The sequence below is a fragment of the Neovison vison genome, chromosome 5, assembly GCF_020171115.1.
Source record: "Neovison vison isolate M4711 chromosome 5, ASM_NN_V1, whole genome shotgun sequence".
In the NCBI taxonomy this organism is placed as follows: domain Eukaryota; kingdom Metazoa; phylum Chordata; class Mammalia; order Carnivora; family Mustelidae; genus Neogale; species Neogale vison.
The window spans coordinates 135,015,638-135,030,689 of record NC_058095.1 but is presented as its reverse complement, the minus strand read 5'-3'; the positions used below and the strand labels follow the sequence as shown (position 1 = coordinate 135,030,689).

Here is a 15,052-nt window from a genome sequence, read left to right as displayed (position 1 = left end):
CACCCCTCATCTTTCTTACTCTTCCTTTCTCTCCCCATTCCTTGCCCATCTGATGGTGTTCAAACATTCCTCTCCTTTTTAAAAATAACTAATTTCTTTATAAAAGCAATTTTATTTATTTATTTGACAGAGAGAGAGCATAAGCAGGGGGAGCAGCAGAGGGAGAGGGAGAGAGAGAATCTCAAGCAGTGGGGAAGGGCAGAGGGAGAGGGAGATGCAAGCTATCCCCTGGGCAGGGAGCCCCCTGTTGGGGCTGAATCCTGGGATCCCAGAATCATGACTTGAACTGAAGGCAGACACTTAACTGACTGAGCCACCCAGGCACCCTAACATTCCTCTTCCCAAAGGGATTGTGGCCCACATTCCCAGCCTGGAGCCTGTTATCTTTTCGTTCTCAGTTCAAATACCATTTCTTCAGAAATAATGTGCCCCTTTTTCTCTTCCACCAAAACAAATTAGTTTCACTTTATTATTTTTTCTCATGTTTCTTTCCCTTTAATTGTGCTTATCATAATTCGTAATTTTGTGCTTATGTATATATTTGTTCAATGTTTTTCTCACCCCACTACTGCCTACCTAGCACCTAAGAAGCATCCTGTGCAAGTTATTTACTGAATGAGTACATGGATGAATGAACGAATGAGAATCCATTCCTGAGAATGGATTTATTCATCTCCTAGGGATAAAGTATCCTTAGTACCATTCTCTATACTTTGCTACATGTTAGATGTTCAGCAAATACTTATTTAGCTGAAGTGAATTGCCTTCTTGCCAAATTGTTATTGGATGGATAATAAAACAGCCCACTCACATATTAGAGATTCAATTAATGGGCTAATGAAAGTTACCCAAAAAATGACGTGTGGTCATTCATTCATTCATCTAACACATGTTTAAATAGCAAGGTATGTTTTGGGTTTTCATCATACAGAGATGAACATTTGCTTGCTATTCTCAAGGAGCTCACCATTGGTAGTAGGGAAAATAGGCAAACATGCAGTGTAGATCTAATCTAATGTGGTGATGTTAGAGTATGTGTCAAAGAGTGTGTGAGAAGGGAGTGATTGCTCCTAGAGATACAAGAAAGATCTTCAGGAGATGAATGGCATTGAGGTTCAGCCACAACAGATGAATAGAAAAACACTGTGCAACCAAGTGGGGAAACTTGGAAGTCCATAAGGCAACAGTAGGAACAAGTTTGGAAGTGTATTGTGGAGGGCCTTATATATTATGTCAGTGAGCCTGAGTTATACCTTTTTGGACAATAATACTTTTGGTTTATGCAAATAATGGTACTGAAGTTCAAAGATATCAGTGCCATTAAACCTTCCTTAATCAGCTGGGAGCTCAGAAACCTATTCCCCATCCAGTTTACCTGAGCTCAAAATACTTTGTGAAATAGGGTATCTGTATTATACAGAATTGAATTCTCTCCCTCCAGGACGTACTTCATTTTCTTTGGCATAAACAAAAGGTTTTTTTTGAGGGGGGGGCCACCTGGGTGAGTCAGTTGGTTAAGGATCCAACTCTTGGTTTCAACGCAGGTCATGATCTCTGGGTGGTGAGATCAAGCCCCGCACTAGGCTCCCTGCTTAGCATGAAGTCTGCTTGGGATTCTTTCTCCCTCTCCCTCTGCCCCTCCTGCTCCCAAGCTCTCTCTCTCTCTCTCAAATATATGAAAGAAAAACCAAAACAAACAAAAACACAACAAAGTTTTGGCATACTCTGAGATGCTTGTGATACCCTTTGGTTCTCAAGCATAACAGAGTTCACGTTTCATGATACAGGCCGGATGTTGTCTTGTCAGAGGGTGTTTTGGAGCACTCTGGTCTTACTTTTATGTTGTACTGACCATTATTATTAGTTCATTCTTGTATGACCATGTAAAAATGCTATTTTATTCTCTTTTACATGGTTACTTGTTGATGTCAAATATTTAGAAATTGTAAGTACTAACATTTGTTATTAGCTTCAAACCAAACGAAAGATGGGACTAGGCAGTGATACGTCTCATGATTGCAGAATTTGGTTTCTGAAGCCAGACTCAGGGAGTTCCAGTTCTAAACTTCTACTTATCAGCTGCGCAAACGTGGGCAAGTTGCTTAGCTTTTTTCTGCCTCTGTCTGGCCATCTGGAAAGTGGGGAGATTAGTAAGGGCCTGTCTCACTGGGTGGTTTTCTGAGCATGGGAACGACGCTGAGTAGCAAGGCGCCCTCGATGAGTGTTGTATTAGGTGCCCAAGCAGTGTTGGCTGAGGTTAACATTGCCGTTACTATTATCTGAGGGTTTTCTTTTACAAGACATCGGCTGTTATGGGATGATACTTGTCAAAACGTGCTTCTGTCAGGACATGATACTGTGGGTCAGAGGGTGGCCTGCAGGCCATCGCAGCAGCCTGTTTTCAGGCCCTGCATAGTTCCTCGGCTGCAATTGAACAACCTCATCCCAGAGTTCAAGACCTTGCTTTTTTTTATCTTTGCAGGTGTTCCCAAAAGTCGACGAGGAGAAATTTGGCAGTTCCTAGCTTTACAGTATCGTCTAAGGCACAGATTGCCCAATAAACAACAACCTCCTGACATATCCTATAAAGAACTTCTCAAGCAGCTCACTGCTCAGCAGCACGCTATTCTTGTGGATTTGGGTATGTCTGCTCCATTGATTATTGTACAAAAGTGGACAGTAGGTCCCTTTGTTGAGTTTTTTGGGGGGATTTTGTTTGGGTTTCTTGTTTTGTCGTTGTTGTTGTTGATTGTTTGTTTTGTTCTGGTGTTGCTAAAGAAGATGTGTTGAATTATGCAGAGCTGCTGACATTGCCCTTTCTTGAGGGCAAGCTGGCTTTTTATCTGGTTGAAGATACCATATATGTCGAATACAGAATGAAGTTTTCATCCCCAAACCTGCCTCCCAAAAAGGGTGTTATATTTGAATCATTATAAAGGTCATGTTATCGGATACTATCAGTTCCTCTATTTTGAACAACTGACTTTTGTTTGAGATAGACATTTATTTTCCTCAGTCAACACTGGTTTTAAAATAGCCTAGAATAGATTAAAAGGGGCACCAAAAAATTACACAAGCCTTTGGGTATCACTTGAAAAAGCAGTACAATAAGTGGCTATGTTGTGGAACCATGAATACACCTCTATAGGATTAAAAAAAAAAATGAACTGTCCTAATATTATGTGAATGGGTACTTGTGAGAATTGACAGCATTGTAAAGCTATCTTATTAAATGCTGAATTTCAAATAACTAATAGGAAGTAAAAATGGTGTGCTTTTAAAAATTACATTGTCTTTAGTTTTTCTCTAGCATATTATATATTTTATTATTTAAAAATGCCTAATTGATTGGATTAAATATTATATGTTGGCATTTGACTATTTCATCTGTATCCCCAGAAGTTAATGTATTTGAAGTGGCCAAATACGTTACCCGAGTCCCTTTGGGAAAATAAGGGATTACCTTATATTTGGGGGTCACCTTTTATTAGGGCACATTAAAAAATCACTAGCCAAAACCAGGTTTGGATCTCTGTTCCTGTGCTCGCTTCGGCAGCACATATACTAAAATTGGATCTTTGTTTCCTTAGGATGATAAACATCCCATTGTTGGGAAAGGACCCGACTCATTTAATGTTTTTTGAGTCAATAATTTTTGAAAAGGGGAATTTTACAGAGAAACTAAAGACTTCAGTCTTGTCTGATTTTACGACTGAGCTGTGGTTTTAGGCAAATTACTCTGCTTCTGAGTCTCAATCCTCTCATTTAAATGGGCAATCCTTATGGATGCCCGCAGATCTCTGGTTCTGTGACTAGAAGTTGATGACCAGACTAGAAATTGGGATGGTTCATTTAGGGCCAGTCAAGACTCCTAATAGGGAGAAGGAGATAAGAAGATCAGATAATAGGGAAGGCTGGTCGGGAAAAAAATGGAGCTAGAATTAATGTCTTGGATAGAGAGTACATTTGTAGTTGTCTTTAACAACAATTTTAAGTAATGAAATAAAATGGTAACTTTAAAAAAAATCGTTGATTAACTCTCCTTGTAGCCATCTGTGTCTCCTTAGGCTGTTCTTATTTTCTCCTATCTTTCTCTTGCTCTGCAGAATTAATCTTATCAGTTCTTGGGGAAAAAAATAAAACATGATCACTTTTTAGCATGTGTGGTGGAAAACATTTAAAGCTCTGGCATTCTTACAAGTCCTCACTGACAAGAGTAGTCATTTCCCAAGCAAGCTGATAGACCGTTCCTTTCTGTGGCAGAAGGAAAGCCCCGTGCCAGTGTACACAGCTTTGGTGACGAAGATGGCTTTGTTTCAGTGTTTAGTACCAGCTTGTTAGTGATCCAGTGATGTTATTTGCTTGCTGGGCTGTCTCTATCGTAATTTTATGCTCAGAGGTGAATTTTAGAGGGGAATTTATGTGAAATCAGCTTGACCTTCTGCTTTACTTGCTCTTTTTTAATACATTGAAAAAAGGAAAGAGGTCTATATGGCTCATGGAGGTGGTTTAAGAGAACAGAGGATATTTGAGAAAAGGAGTATTTCATGAAAAACAGACTGAATATGAAACAAAACAATTTCAAAAAGTTCCTCCAGTGTCATAGGACAGGAAAGCAGGACTATATCTGCTTATGGACTGCTAGGATTTCCTTTTAAATAATATGAGACCTTTAATAAGATTCTGATTTCAGTCAGAGTGGTCTTGTCTTTTTTTTCTTTTTTAGAGAGAGAGAGAGTGTGCAAGTAAGGCAGAGGTGGGTGCGGTTTAGAGGGAGAGGGAGAGAGATGCAGGGCTCCATCTCCCAACTGTGAGATTATGACCTGAGCCGAAATCAAGAGCAGTACAGGTGCTTAACTGAGACTGAGCCACCCAAGCTCCCTGAGGGTGGACTTTTTGTGAACTTAGAATTTGCCTTGATTTATAGCCCGAATAGATTTTATATTCTGTTTTCCTGGGATCGCTCCTGGACACGCCCTTGATTCATTTGTGAATTTGTTGTTGTCTTCTAGAAAGATGTGCTCCTTAGCATCAAATGTTTGCTTCCCTTTCAAATGTGGATGGGTACTCCAAGCAGCTCTTACTAGTCCAGAAAAGAATGTTTGTTTCTTCCTGGAAATCACCACATTGCAATTTCACTTTTGGCTCCCAAGCATCCAGATATCTCAAAACTATTTCTTTTCTCTTCCTCTGCAGGAAGGACGTTCCCTACTCACCCCTATTTTTCAGCACAGCTTGGGGCAGGGCAGCTCTCACTCTTTAACCTCTTGAAAGCCTACTCACTGCTGGACCAAGAAGTGGGTTACTGTCAGGGGATCAGCTTTGTGGCTGGAGTGCTGCTTCTGCACATGAGTGAAGAGCAGGCCTTTGAAATGCTGAAATTCCTCATGTATGACCAGGGCTTCCGCAAGCAGTACAGGCCTGACATGATGTCGCTGCAGGTGAGGCACGTGGGGAACTTTATGAGCAATCGTGGTGGCAGTAGCCCTCTCCTACCTCATGGTTAAGACTGAAAGAGATTTGCACCCACTGTCTTGGAATTCTTATAAATGGAGAGACGTGTTTTAGGTTAACGGCTTTAGTGTGGGATTTGCTCTTTGGCTAAACCTATAAGTGTATGACAATGTCTCTACAGAAAAACCCTTCCATGAAGCTCCTGAAGTGAACAAATAAGCAATTTCTAGAAAGGTAGTGGGTGGGTATTCAAGTCTCTTTCCCCTCAGTCAGCAAGTGGAGATGGAGAAAGAATTAAGTCCTCTTACTGCACTTTTCCGCAACCTGTCAACTGAAAGATTGTAAATCTTTTGGTCAGTGTAAAAATATAATGTTTTTTCTTTTACCGTGAATGCATCCGTTGCAGATAGCTGTGTCATGGTTCTTCTTGAACTTACTTACCATGTCTCCCCTCCTTTATCTTAATGTCAGATACGCTCTTCTAGAGGAAAAAGTGTCTAGAGTCAGTGGCTCTCTTCAGTCTGCTTTCCTTTGCATGCACTGAGGAAGCACCATTACCACATTTTAGTCATTATAAGTGGGGCATTCGCTGCTGCTGTGATCTTCATCCGATTTCAGACTCCCTGTATACATAGCTCTACCTTCTACTTTATTCATTTATTTATTTTTTTAAAAGATTAAAAAAAAACTTTATTTGACAGACAGAGATCACAAGTAGAGAGGCAGGCAGAGAGAGAGGGGGAAGCAGGCTCCCCACTGAGCAGAGAGCCTGATGCGGGGTTCGATCCCAGGACCCTGGGATCATAACCTCCCCTGAGGGTAGAGGCTTTAACCCACTGAGCCACCCAGGCGCCCCTACCTTCTAGTTCAAAGTCCACTTATCTTAATGTATTGGTTTCTAACAAGCTGTTTAGAGTTTATCTATAGATATGATATCATAAACAGCCACTACCTTCCAAAAGAAAGTTTTTAGTAGTGAAAATATAAAGGAAGACTTTAAAGAGAGGAATGTCAGAGTTTTCCTCCCTTCAAATGGGGTAGGCAAGATGCCCAGTTCATTATAATATTATGCTGTAGATAAGAAGTAAAATATTTAAAAAATGCTTTTCAGATATACTCTCTTCCTTGGCTCCCAAGGATCAGTTTTTACATTTAATATTTTAGGTACCAGTCTATAGACAGAAAAGGACTGGGTTTTCCCCTCATGAATATTACAGTAAGTGGTATTTTCTTAAGAAGATCAGTGGAGAGGAAGTGGTCCCTTTTTCTTCTTTAAGATGAAATTTTTGCTAGGAGGATAGGCAGGGCTTTCCTCTCAGCTTTGGGTTTTCAGACATGAGTTCATATGAAGGGTTTTCATCAGGATATGTAAATATAGTGATTTGATTCCTAGCTGATGACTCTTCATAGGTCTGTTAACATTTCACAAGTCAAATAATGACAATGGAAGGCTTTATTTTATTTCTAATGTTCGTCTATATCTCATGTTGATAGGAAGCATTGATGCCCTTGTAAAGAATTAAGTAGCTCTGATTTCCAGAAATAAGTTTGATATCTCATATCAGAAATTTTAAAGGATGGAAAGTACCTGTGAGTCGTGTTTGATTTAGGTCCATAAATAGAAAGATAGATGTAATTATCACTTTAAAAATGCAGTGATTTTCCTTTTTTTTCTTAAGATTTTATTTGTTTGTGAGAGAGAGAAAGAGAGAGAGCCCAGACGAGAATGAGAGGGAGAAGCAGACTCCCTGCTGAGCTCATCTCAGGACCTTGAGGTCATGACCTAAGCTGAAGGCAGATGCTTAACTGACTGAGCCACCCAGGCGCCCCAAAATGCAGTGATTTTTTAATTTAAAAACTCATCAATTTGATATCAAAAAATAAATTTAAATTGGATTACTCTAACTATATGGTTTGCATCTACCAAAGGAATATTTTCTGTCTGTAATAATGACAGTGAAGTTGTTTTCATCTTTGACAGTATTTGTAGAGGCTGCAAGACTGGGGGCCTTATTCCAGGAGGATAGAGCTTTTTGCTCCATAGAATGAGGTACAACACTTTTCTACTTTCAGGAGCAGAAAGTGTTTTTGACTTCCAGAAGTGGAAGCAGCAGTGGGCTTGGATCACTTGATGGGATTTCTGACCACCTGCGTGGTGTGAGCTTAGGTACTGCTGGGTCTTGGCCTTGGTTCCCTTATGTGTGACATGAGGAGGTTGAGGTCTCTTTTAACTTTGTCTCCTCATGTTTTGTAGTTGCTTTTTTTCGTGTTGAGTGTAAAAACATTGTGTCTTTTATCTCTAGTCTTTGCTTTCCCCTTTCCCCGTCTTCTCTGCCCTTCTCATCTCTCTCCACATCTCTCCTCTGGCTCTGCCTTCTCCATCAGAAGATTTGCTGTGTTATGTACACTGTAAAAACTTAAGAATTATTTATTTTTAGCAGAGGCATTTTATCATTAAAGTTTCCTTTGAAGGAAGACTGAATTGTGGTTTTGTTTGCCTTTTTCGGAAGAGATTTCATGTAAATCTACCTTGATGGAGGAAATGTACTAACCCCCCAGTTTAGAATGTAGAAAAGGAAAAAGTTCTTTAAAAAAAAACAAAACATTGACGTATACCTTCTGTGTCACAGTCCTCCGTGAACAAGAACAGAATGTGATTTATAATATGTTCTCTTTATTCTGCTAATTAGACTTCTTTGATTTTTATGCTACCAAAATACTAATTCTTCTGTTGATAGAGCCCAGTATGTCTACTTTCTAAATTGTAAATGGCCTAAGGGAAATATATGATTTTCCCAACATGATTGAGATAATAATCACATTCTTTTAAACCTTTATGTCTAACTGAAGCTAAGCTTCTTGTTTTGTAATTGTGACTTCCTGTGCCCTTTCTTTCCTTTTACGGTGTGTGTGGAACTTAGTTTCCACAGGTATGTGTTACAGATAAAGATCAAACAAATAATTTGCTGTATTTATGCACCGTACTTTTTTAGTTTTATGCTCTGGAAACAACAGCTGAACTCACAATATAATTGGTTATTTTAATGCATTTTGTAAAGCTATTTAAAGGTGGTATTTTGATATCTTCTAGTGAAACAAGTTGTGTTAGTTTTAATAAAGTACCATGTACATTTCAAACCAAAAAATGTCAAACTGATAGAACTGATCAAGGAACTCAGTATGTTACTCAGTATGTTACTCTGTGGATAAAAATGTAAATTAAAGCACAATTCACAAATATGTTTATTATTTATTGCCATATGCTGCCTTCATAATGGTTTATTTATTTATTTATTTATTTGGGGAAATACCAATAAGCCATAGTCAAGTGAAATAATTTCTTCTTTTAATACTAGAGACAGCCAACTGTACTTTTTGCTTTAATCCCCTTTGTCATAAAGAAATATGCTGCCGGAATACCTTGAATATTGGAAATCCCATCTCAAGCTTCTGGCTCCATTACATTCTAAGCCAGGCAGTGTCCTAGCACCACAGGTGCCTGGTGGGGTTTAAGCCAGAGCTCCATCCTAAATCAGATGCTGGGCCCAGCACAGATAGACAACCTCTGCATCTGAACTAAATGTGGTAGATCCTTTTGAATGGAAGCTTTTCTGGAATTGGTCTGAAATTAGAATGGACCTCCCATGAGAGTCCTAGGCCAGGACAGTTCTGATTAAATTCCAAAAGCAATGCCTTCCTACACGAGGGAAGATGACCATTTCAAACGTGCTCAGTCATCTTAGATGGACTCCTACTGACTCGCTTTCTGACCTCAGTTAAGTGAACTTGGACTTTAATATCAGCTTTTACATAATAAAAATAAAATACTACTACTTTCATGTATTGAATATATGTGAATTTGTTATTAAATATTAAGGTAATAAAATTTAGTTTATTTTTTGCACAGATAAATGCATAATATTTTATTTTTCTTCTCCAAATTAACTTTAGATTCAAATGTACCAGCTGTCCAGGCTCCTTCATGATTATCACAGAGATCTCTACAATCATCTTGAAGAAAATGAAATCAGTCCCAGTCTTTATGCTGCCCCCTGGTTCCTCACATTGTTTGCCTCTCAGTTTCCACTAGGATTTGTAGCCAGAGTTTTTGGTAAGAGATGCCTATGATCAAATGGAACAGTGTTACTTATCTCCAGGAATATTGTTCTTGCCATGTGGTGGCCCAATTATTTTATCGCGTGTTACACAGAACAGCAAATTGCTAATGGAATTTAATAAATGTGCCTGGCTCTATTCTGAGAGTGATTTAAAACCATATTGGTCTTAAATGAAATTGACATTAAAAGGGAAAGAAGAATTGGGCCCTGTATTTGGGGAGCTGTGATGGAGCTCTTATTTTCATTTATACCCCAAAATCAGAAGACACTTTTTCAAAAATCTAAAAAAGGACTATGTATAATTTTCCAGATTTTTGTACACATCCTTCTTAGCTCAGTTTTTGTTTTTGTTATTCTTTTCCTATTGTCTCCTTCAACACTAATTCAAAAGAGAGAGAAATATGTTTTCAGGTTCGGTCAGTGAAAGCACCTCTATCAGTGTGATTTCTAATGACTTTTAAAAAAATCTGACTTTTGTTAGTAGGATAACTGAAATTCCCATTTTACTGCTTAAGTGACTCTCCTTCCATCCAGTGCAGTGGCGGTACCAGTCTCTAAGACTGGGTGGCTCATGGAAAAACCACTAAGCACAGGCAGTTAGGCCTGGGGCAAGTTACTGAATTCCCATTTTGCTTCATCCCGGTGTTAGGCCCAGGAATAAAAAAGAGACTATGATGTGGTTTATGAACCCTTTGGGGGTCCTTAAATCTATTCACAAGTCTTTGGTTAGGTTTATCTAAGTCCATTATTTTAAAACAAAAATAATTTTTTAAAAAAACTCTTTATTAGAGGTTTGTTCCTAAAGATGTTTAGGACCTCTGTGACCTCAGAAAGGGCTCCCACAGTTTTTACATCCTGCTTATCTGGTATCCATGGTGAAAGCAGTCAATATTTGTAACTGTGCCTTTGCTGAATTGGAGCTTTTTGTCAAATTGTGAGTATTGGCCTGACTGTAGGTCATCACCAGCCTTAAAAAAAGAAAAAAAGAGCTAGAATGGAATACAATGAAAATATGTGTGTGTGTGTGTGTGTGTGTGTGTATGTGTGTGTATAAAATAAATATATAGTATACATAACAAATAGGAAAAATGTTTGGAGAAGCTTCAGTTTTGAAGATATGTGTGTAGTATGTTTATATATACCAGAATGCAATGAATGGTGCCTTTCTTATTGGGGGTTATGGTTTAAAAAGTTAAACACTGTATTAGTGTAATATATTCTGCAGACAAAGTGCAACAAATGAGCAAAGTCAAGTTGCGCAGAATCAAATGTTCACCAAATTTTTCTTCTTTATTGAAATACTCAATTGCTTTCTTCAGTTAAGTTTTTGGGTGGAGTTTGGGTTCCTATTCTTGGGTCTTTTAAAATCCTTTCATTTATAATATATATACATAAAATATATTTATTCTCAGCATATATATTTTTTCTTAGAATAATTTATCAAATCAAAATGATAAAACAGTCTTTGAAAGCATTTCTCTTTGACTTACAGTTTGGAGCATGATATTAGAATTCAAGAAACAAACCTGCACAATTCTGTTTTTTGCAGTGAGACTATAACTGATGCCATCAGCTCTGCAGTAGCTGCTCAGTCCTTTTCTTTGAATTTAGTAAAGGGAAAGCTGCATGAGCAGAAGTTCACAGTTTCCTAGTTTTTAAAAACTCACTTTTACTTATTACTGATTCTAGAGTAGCAAAGATTGAAACTTTCATATAGAAATATTTAGTACTTTCAAAACCATTGCCTATTTGTACTTGTTAGGAAATGGAGTTCAGAGTCAGGGTAGCTTTTCTTTTTTTCTAACTTTTGATTTAGGTTATATATTGCTTTTGATTTTTCTTTTAAGGTTTTTTTTTTTTTTAATTTCCTGCTCTGATATGGGTTTAACTGCATATTAACTGGTTCATTTATTTTTTATTCTAGTAATGAGAGTTTAAATAGTACTAATTGGTTATGTTGATTTGTTTTTGTATTCCCCTCGTGAAGAAAAACCAAGTATCAGTTGAATAAGCACCTTTAGGTTTACCTAATCTCCATTAAATTTGCCACTAAAATTATAAATACATAGACAAATAGCTATATAATTAACCTTTTTTTCTCTTAACCTTGGCCTTATCTGAGATTACCAAATAAGTAAGAAAAATACTTGAACATCTGTTTATTTGTTTCAGTCGTATTATTATTTTTTAAATCTAAGTCATCTCAACCCATTATTTTTTTGCAGAATATTCCATGGTTCCACTGCAGTAATTAAAAACAACAACAACCACAAGAAATTCAAAAAGCCATTAGCACAAAGAGTACGCTTTTAACAATAGTGGATGCATAATTTTGATAATGAAATTGTATCTCTTTTTTTAGATATTATTTTTCTTCAGGGAACTGAAGTTATATTTAAGGTTGCACTCAGCCTGCTGAGCAGCCAGGAGACACTTATAATGGAATGTGAAAACTTTGAAAGTATTGTCGAATTTCTCAAAACCACACTACCTGATATGAATACATCTGAAATGGAAAAAATTATTACCCAGGTATGATTAAAATGATAAGAATAAGATATAAAATCATGCAGCAGTTTCTCCACTAATTATATATTAAATGCAGTAGCATGAAGACTTAGTTTTGTTTGATAGATTTTTTATTTGATCAGATATATATATATATATATTTAAAGATTTTATTTATTTATTTGACAGATAGAGATCACAGGTAGGCAGAGAGGCAGGCAAAGAGAGAGAAGGAAGCAAGCTCCCTGCTGAGCAGAGAGCCTGATATAGGGCTCTATCTCAGGACCCTGGAATCATGACCTGAGCTGAAGGCAGAGGCTTTAACCCACTGAGCCACCCAGGCGCCCCTTGATCAGATATATTTTATTCAGAAATCAAATTACCATGGAATTTGTGATATTGTCTGTGTGATATTGTCTGTGTGGCTCTACACAGGAAAAGTGGTTCAGTGCTACATAAGGAATGTTTGGTGAGTCTTTCAGTTTATACCAATGGTAAGACTGAAGGTAGAGCTAACAGAATTAGGAAGACCTAATAAATAAAAATGAGACCCACTTACCTTTGCAATACTAATTCTGTCTTAAAATATATAAGGAGAACACGTGGCAAGAGCTCAGGCTTTGGAATTAGACAGTATTAGGTTTGTATCATGTTCTAACTCTTATTAGCTGATGGGCTTGTACACATCTCCCTAATCTTCTGAACTCTAGTGTTCTTACCTTCCAAATAGGACACTACTCATCCAGAGGTTTTGTGAGGCTGAAGCACAGGAAAGAGTCTGTCTTCAGTGATTCAAAGGTGCTATTTTTTTAGAGGTTGGGCAGGGTTAAGAGAACCAAATGTGGATACCTAAATGCCCAGGAACTAATAACAGAGGGAAGGATCTAACACTGTTACAAGGCCCAGGGAGTGCCAGATCTATGCAGGAAGGGATTTTGGAGGGTTTTGTGCTTTTGGGGAGCTAGGGAAGGAAGGAACAAGGAAGAAAGATCAACCCCTTTCTCCTTCTCTTTCTGATCTCCTGCTGGCTGCTCTTCTGGGCCATACCCAACCTGAGCCAGCAAGAAAGAAAGTGTGAAAGGGGGATGTGGGTCACAAGGGTCTGTCTCCCAGATCCAGCAGACCAGATGAGGGCATAGAATGGATCTGGGAAACAAATGATGAATAATCAGTACACCATGTATCTAGTCCCTGGCTCTTCATAGGGCCTAGGTTAAGTGATAGTTATAGACTGATGTTACTCAGATGACATGAACAAGCTTAAGATTCGTAGATGACTACTTTAGGAGCATTGACAAAATTTACCACTTTCCTAGAGGCACTGGGGATAGCAGATAAAAGAGTTTAGAGCAAGAGAAAGGGAATTTGACATCGTATTTTGGTGCCTTGCTACCTATTAGCTGTGTGACTTTGGGCAAGTTTCAAGCTCTTTAAGTCTCAGCTTCCTCCCTGACAAACTGAGAATAATAAGGATAATCCTCTTACCTTTTCCATATTGTTTTTAGGAAGAAATTTAACCAATTAGGTTGTATACACTATAATTCACACCATAACATGAACTCTTATTCTGTGACATATAGAAGTTTCTTTTTATAGAATCTAAGTCATAAGCAGATTATTCTGTAACTACTTGTGAATAGTTTTTATTTGTTAAAATGCTCTGTAAGCTGAAAACTGGAGCTTTTATTTACCTATCTACTTGTTTATGAATTCTTCAGAAATATCTTTTTGGGCTGGCAAGCAGCCAGAGATTGTGCTTTTAGAGAAGTGGTAAACTGATTGGAAGGCAGATCACGTCTCTTCTAAAATTAAAGAGGGAATCACCTGGCTTTAGAGATTACTGCTAGGATGAATGGATAGAAATTATAGGCCATTAGATTTGGACTTGATATAAGAGAGATCTTTCTAACAATTATAGCAGATTTAATATGGAATGAACTGTTGATATTAAAGGAGACCTTGATGAGCTTTATTTAAAATATGGTCATTGAAAAATGCCAATAATGTAGAAAAGCATAAAGGAAAAAATAAAAGCAAAAAAAAAAAGAAAGAAAGAAAGAAAGGAAAGAAAGCCTACTAAACACATCTCTCTTTGCTTATATAGAAATATTAAGTGAAATCATAGTATACATGCTATTATTAACCTGATGTTTTATAAAAATATATATGGAGTACTGGACATTTTTCCATGCTAATAAATATAGATCCATGCTATAAGTTTTAGTGGTTGGCCACAGTTCATTATGCCCATGGTTTCAAACCAGGTAGGTAAACAGTAATGTTTGTTTGAGAGGGATGACTAGCTTCTCTAGACAATTCAATTAAAGTCTCAGTTTTGACCACCTCTGATAGTAGTAGGATTAATAAGTAAGACAGGCTTGTTGTGGTTTCTTTTCTCCCCATAGTGTTAGTGTACACATGATTGCTTAAATGGCAGCTGCTGCCTCTCCTTCCTTTGCAAGTTTAGACTAAGGCGGTATTACCTGTCCGCTAACTTCTAAGCAAACTGGCTTTCTGCTTGGTGGCAATTTGGGAGAGAGGGGCAGCCCTGATTAAACCTTACAGCTCTGCACAGTCCTCAGAAGATTCTCATATGTTATTCCTAAGAGGCTCACATGGATTAGCAACAGGACAAGAATATTTCGTAGAAGTCCTATCTGCCCTACTAACAAATTATTAGAAGTGTTTTTGGTCTCTTTATCCTAGAGATACCCGATGCAATTTCGCTTGCTAATCAGCAAAGATTATTTCTAACACAGGTATTTCTAACATAGGTAAGAACTACTCAGTAAGTAGTATTTACCTGATATGCTCCATTTTTAGAGAGTTTTAGAGAGTTGCCAGATGATGCATATTTTGGTTGCAAAATACCTTTGAGCATGAACTTACTCTAGTGGTCTAGGCCTCATTATTAGAATGTTTCAGTTGTGTAGAAATACTCTGTTTGTCCATATATAGTCAAACCTGTTTTT

The 15,052-nt window shown here is 37.7% G+C and overlaps 1 protein-coding gene across 8 annotated transcripts in view; it reads left to right on the top strand.

Annotated features, from left to right (window-relative positions):
• TBC1D4 (TBC1 domain family member 4) overlaps positions 1 to 15,052 on the top strand; it is a 189,106-nt gene that overhangs the window by 169,396 nt on the left and 4,658 nt on the right. For all 8 annotated transcript variants that reach the window (XM_044249882.1, XM_044249874.1, XM_044249875.1 and 5 more), the window contains 4 exons: positions 2,483 to 2,641; positions 5,197 to 5,441; positions 9,406 to 9,565; positions 11,935 to 12,104. In XM_044249882.1, the coding sequence (XP_044105817.1) occupies positions 2,483 to 2,641; positions 5,197 to 5,441; positions 9,406 to 9,565; positions 11,935 to 12,104 (734 nt within the window). The remainder of the gene's footprint in view (positions 1 to 2,482; positions 2,642 to 5,196; positions 5,442 to 9,405; positions 9,566 to 11,934; positions 12,105 to 15,052) is intronic.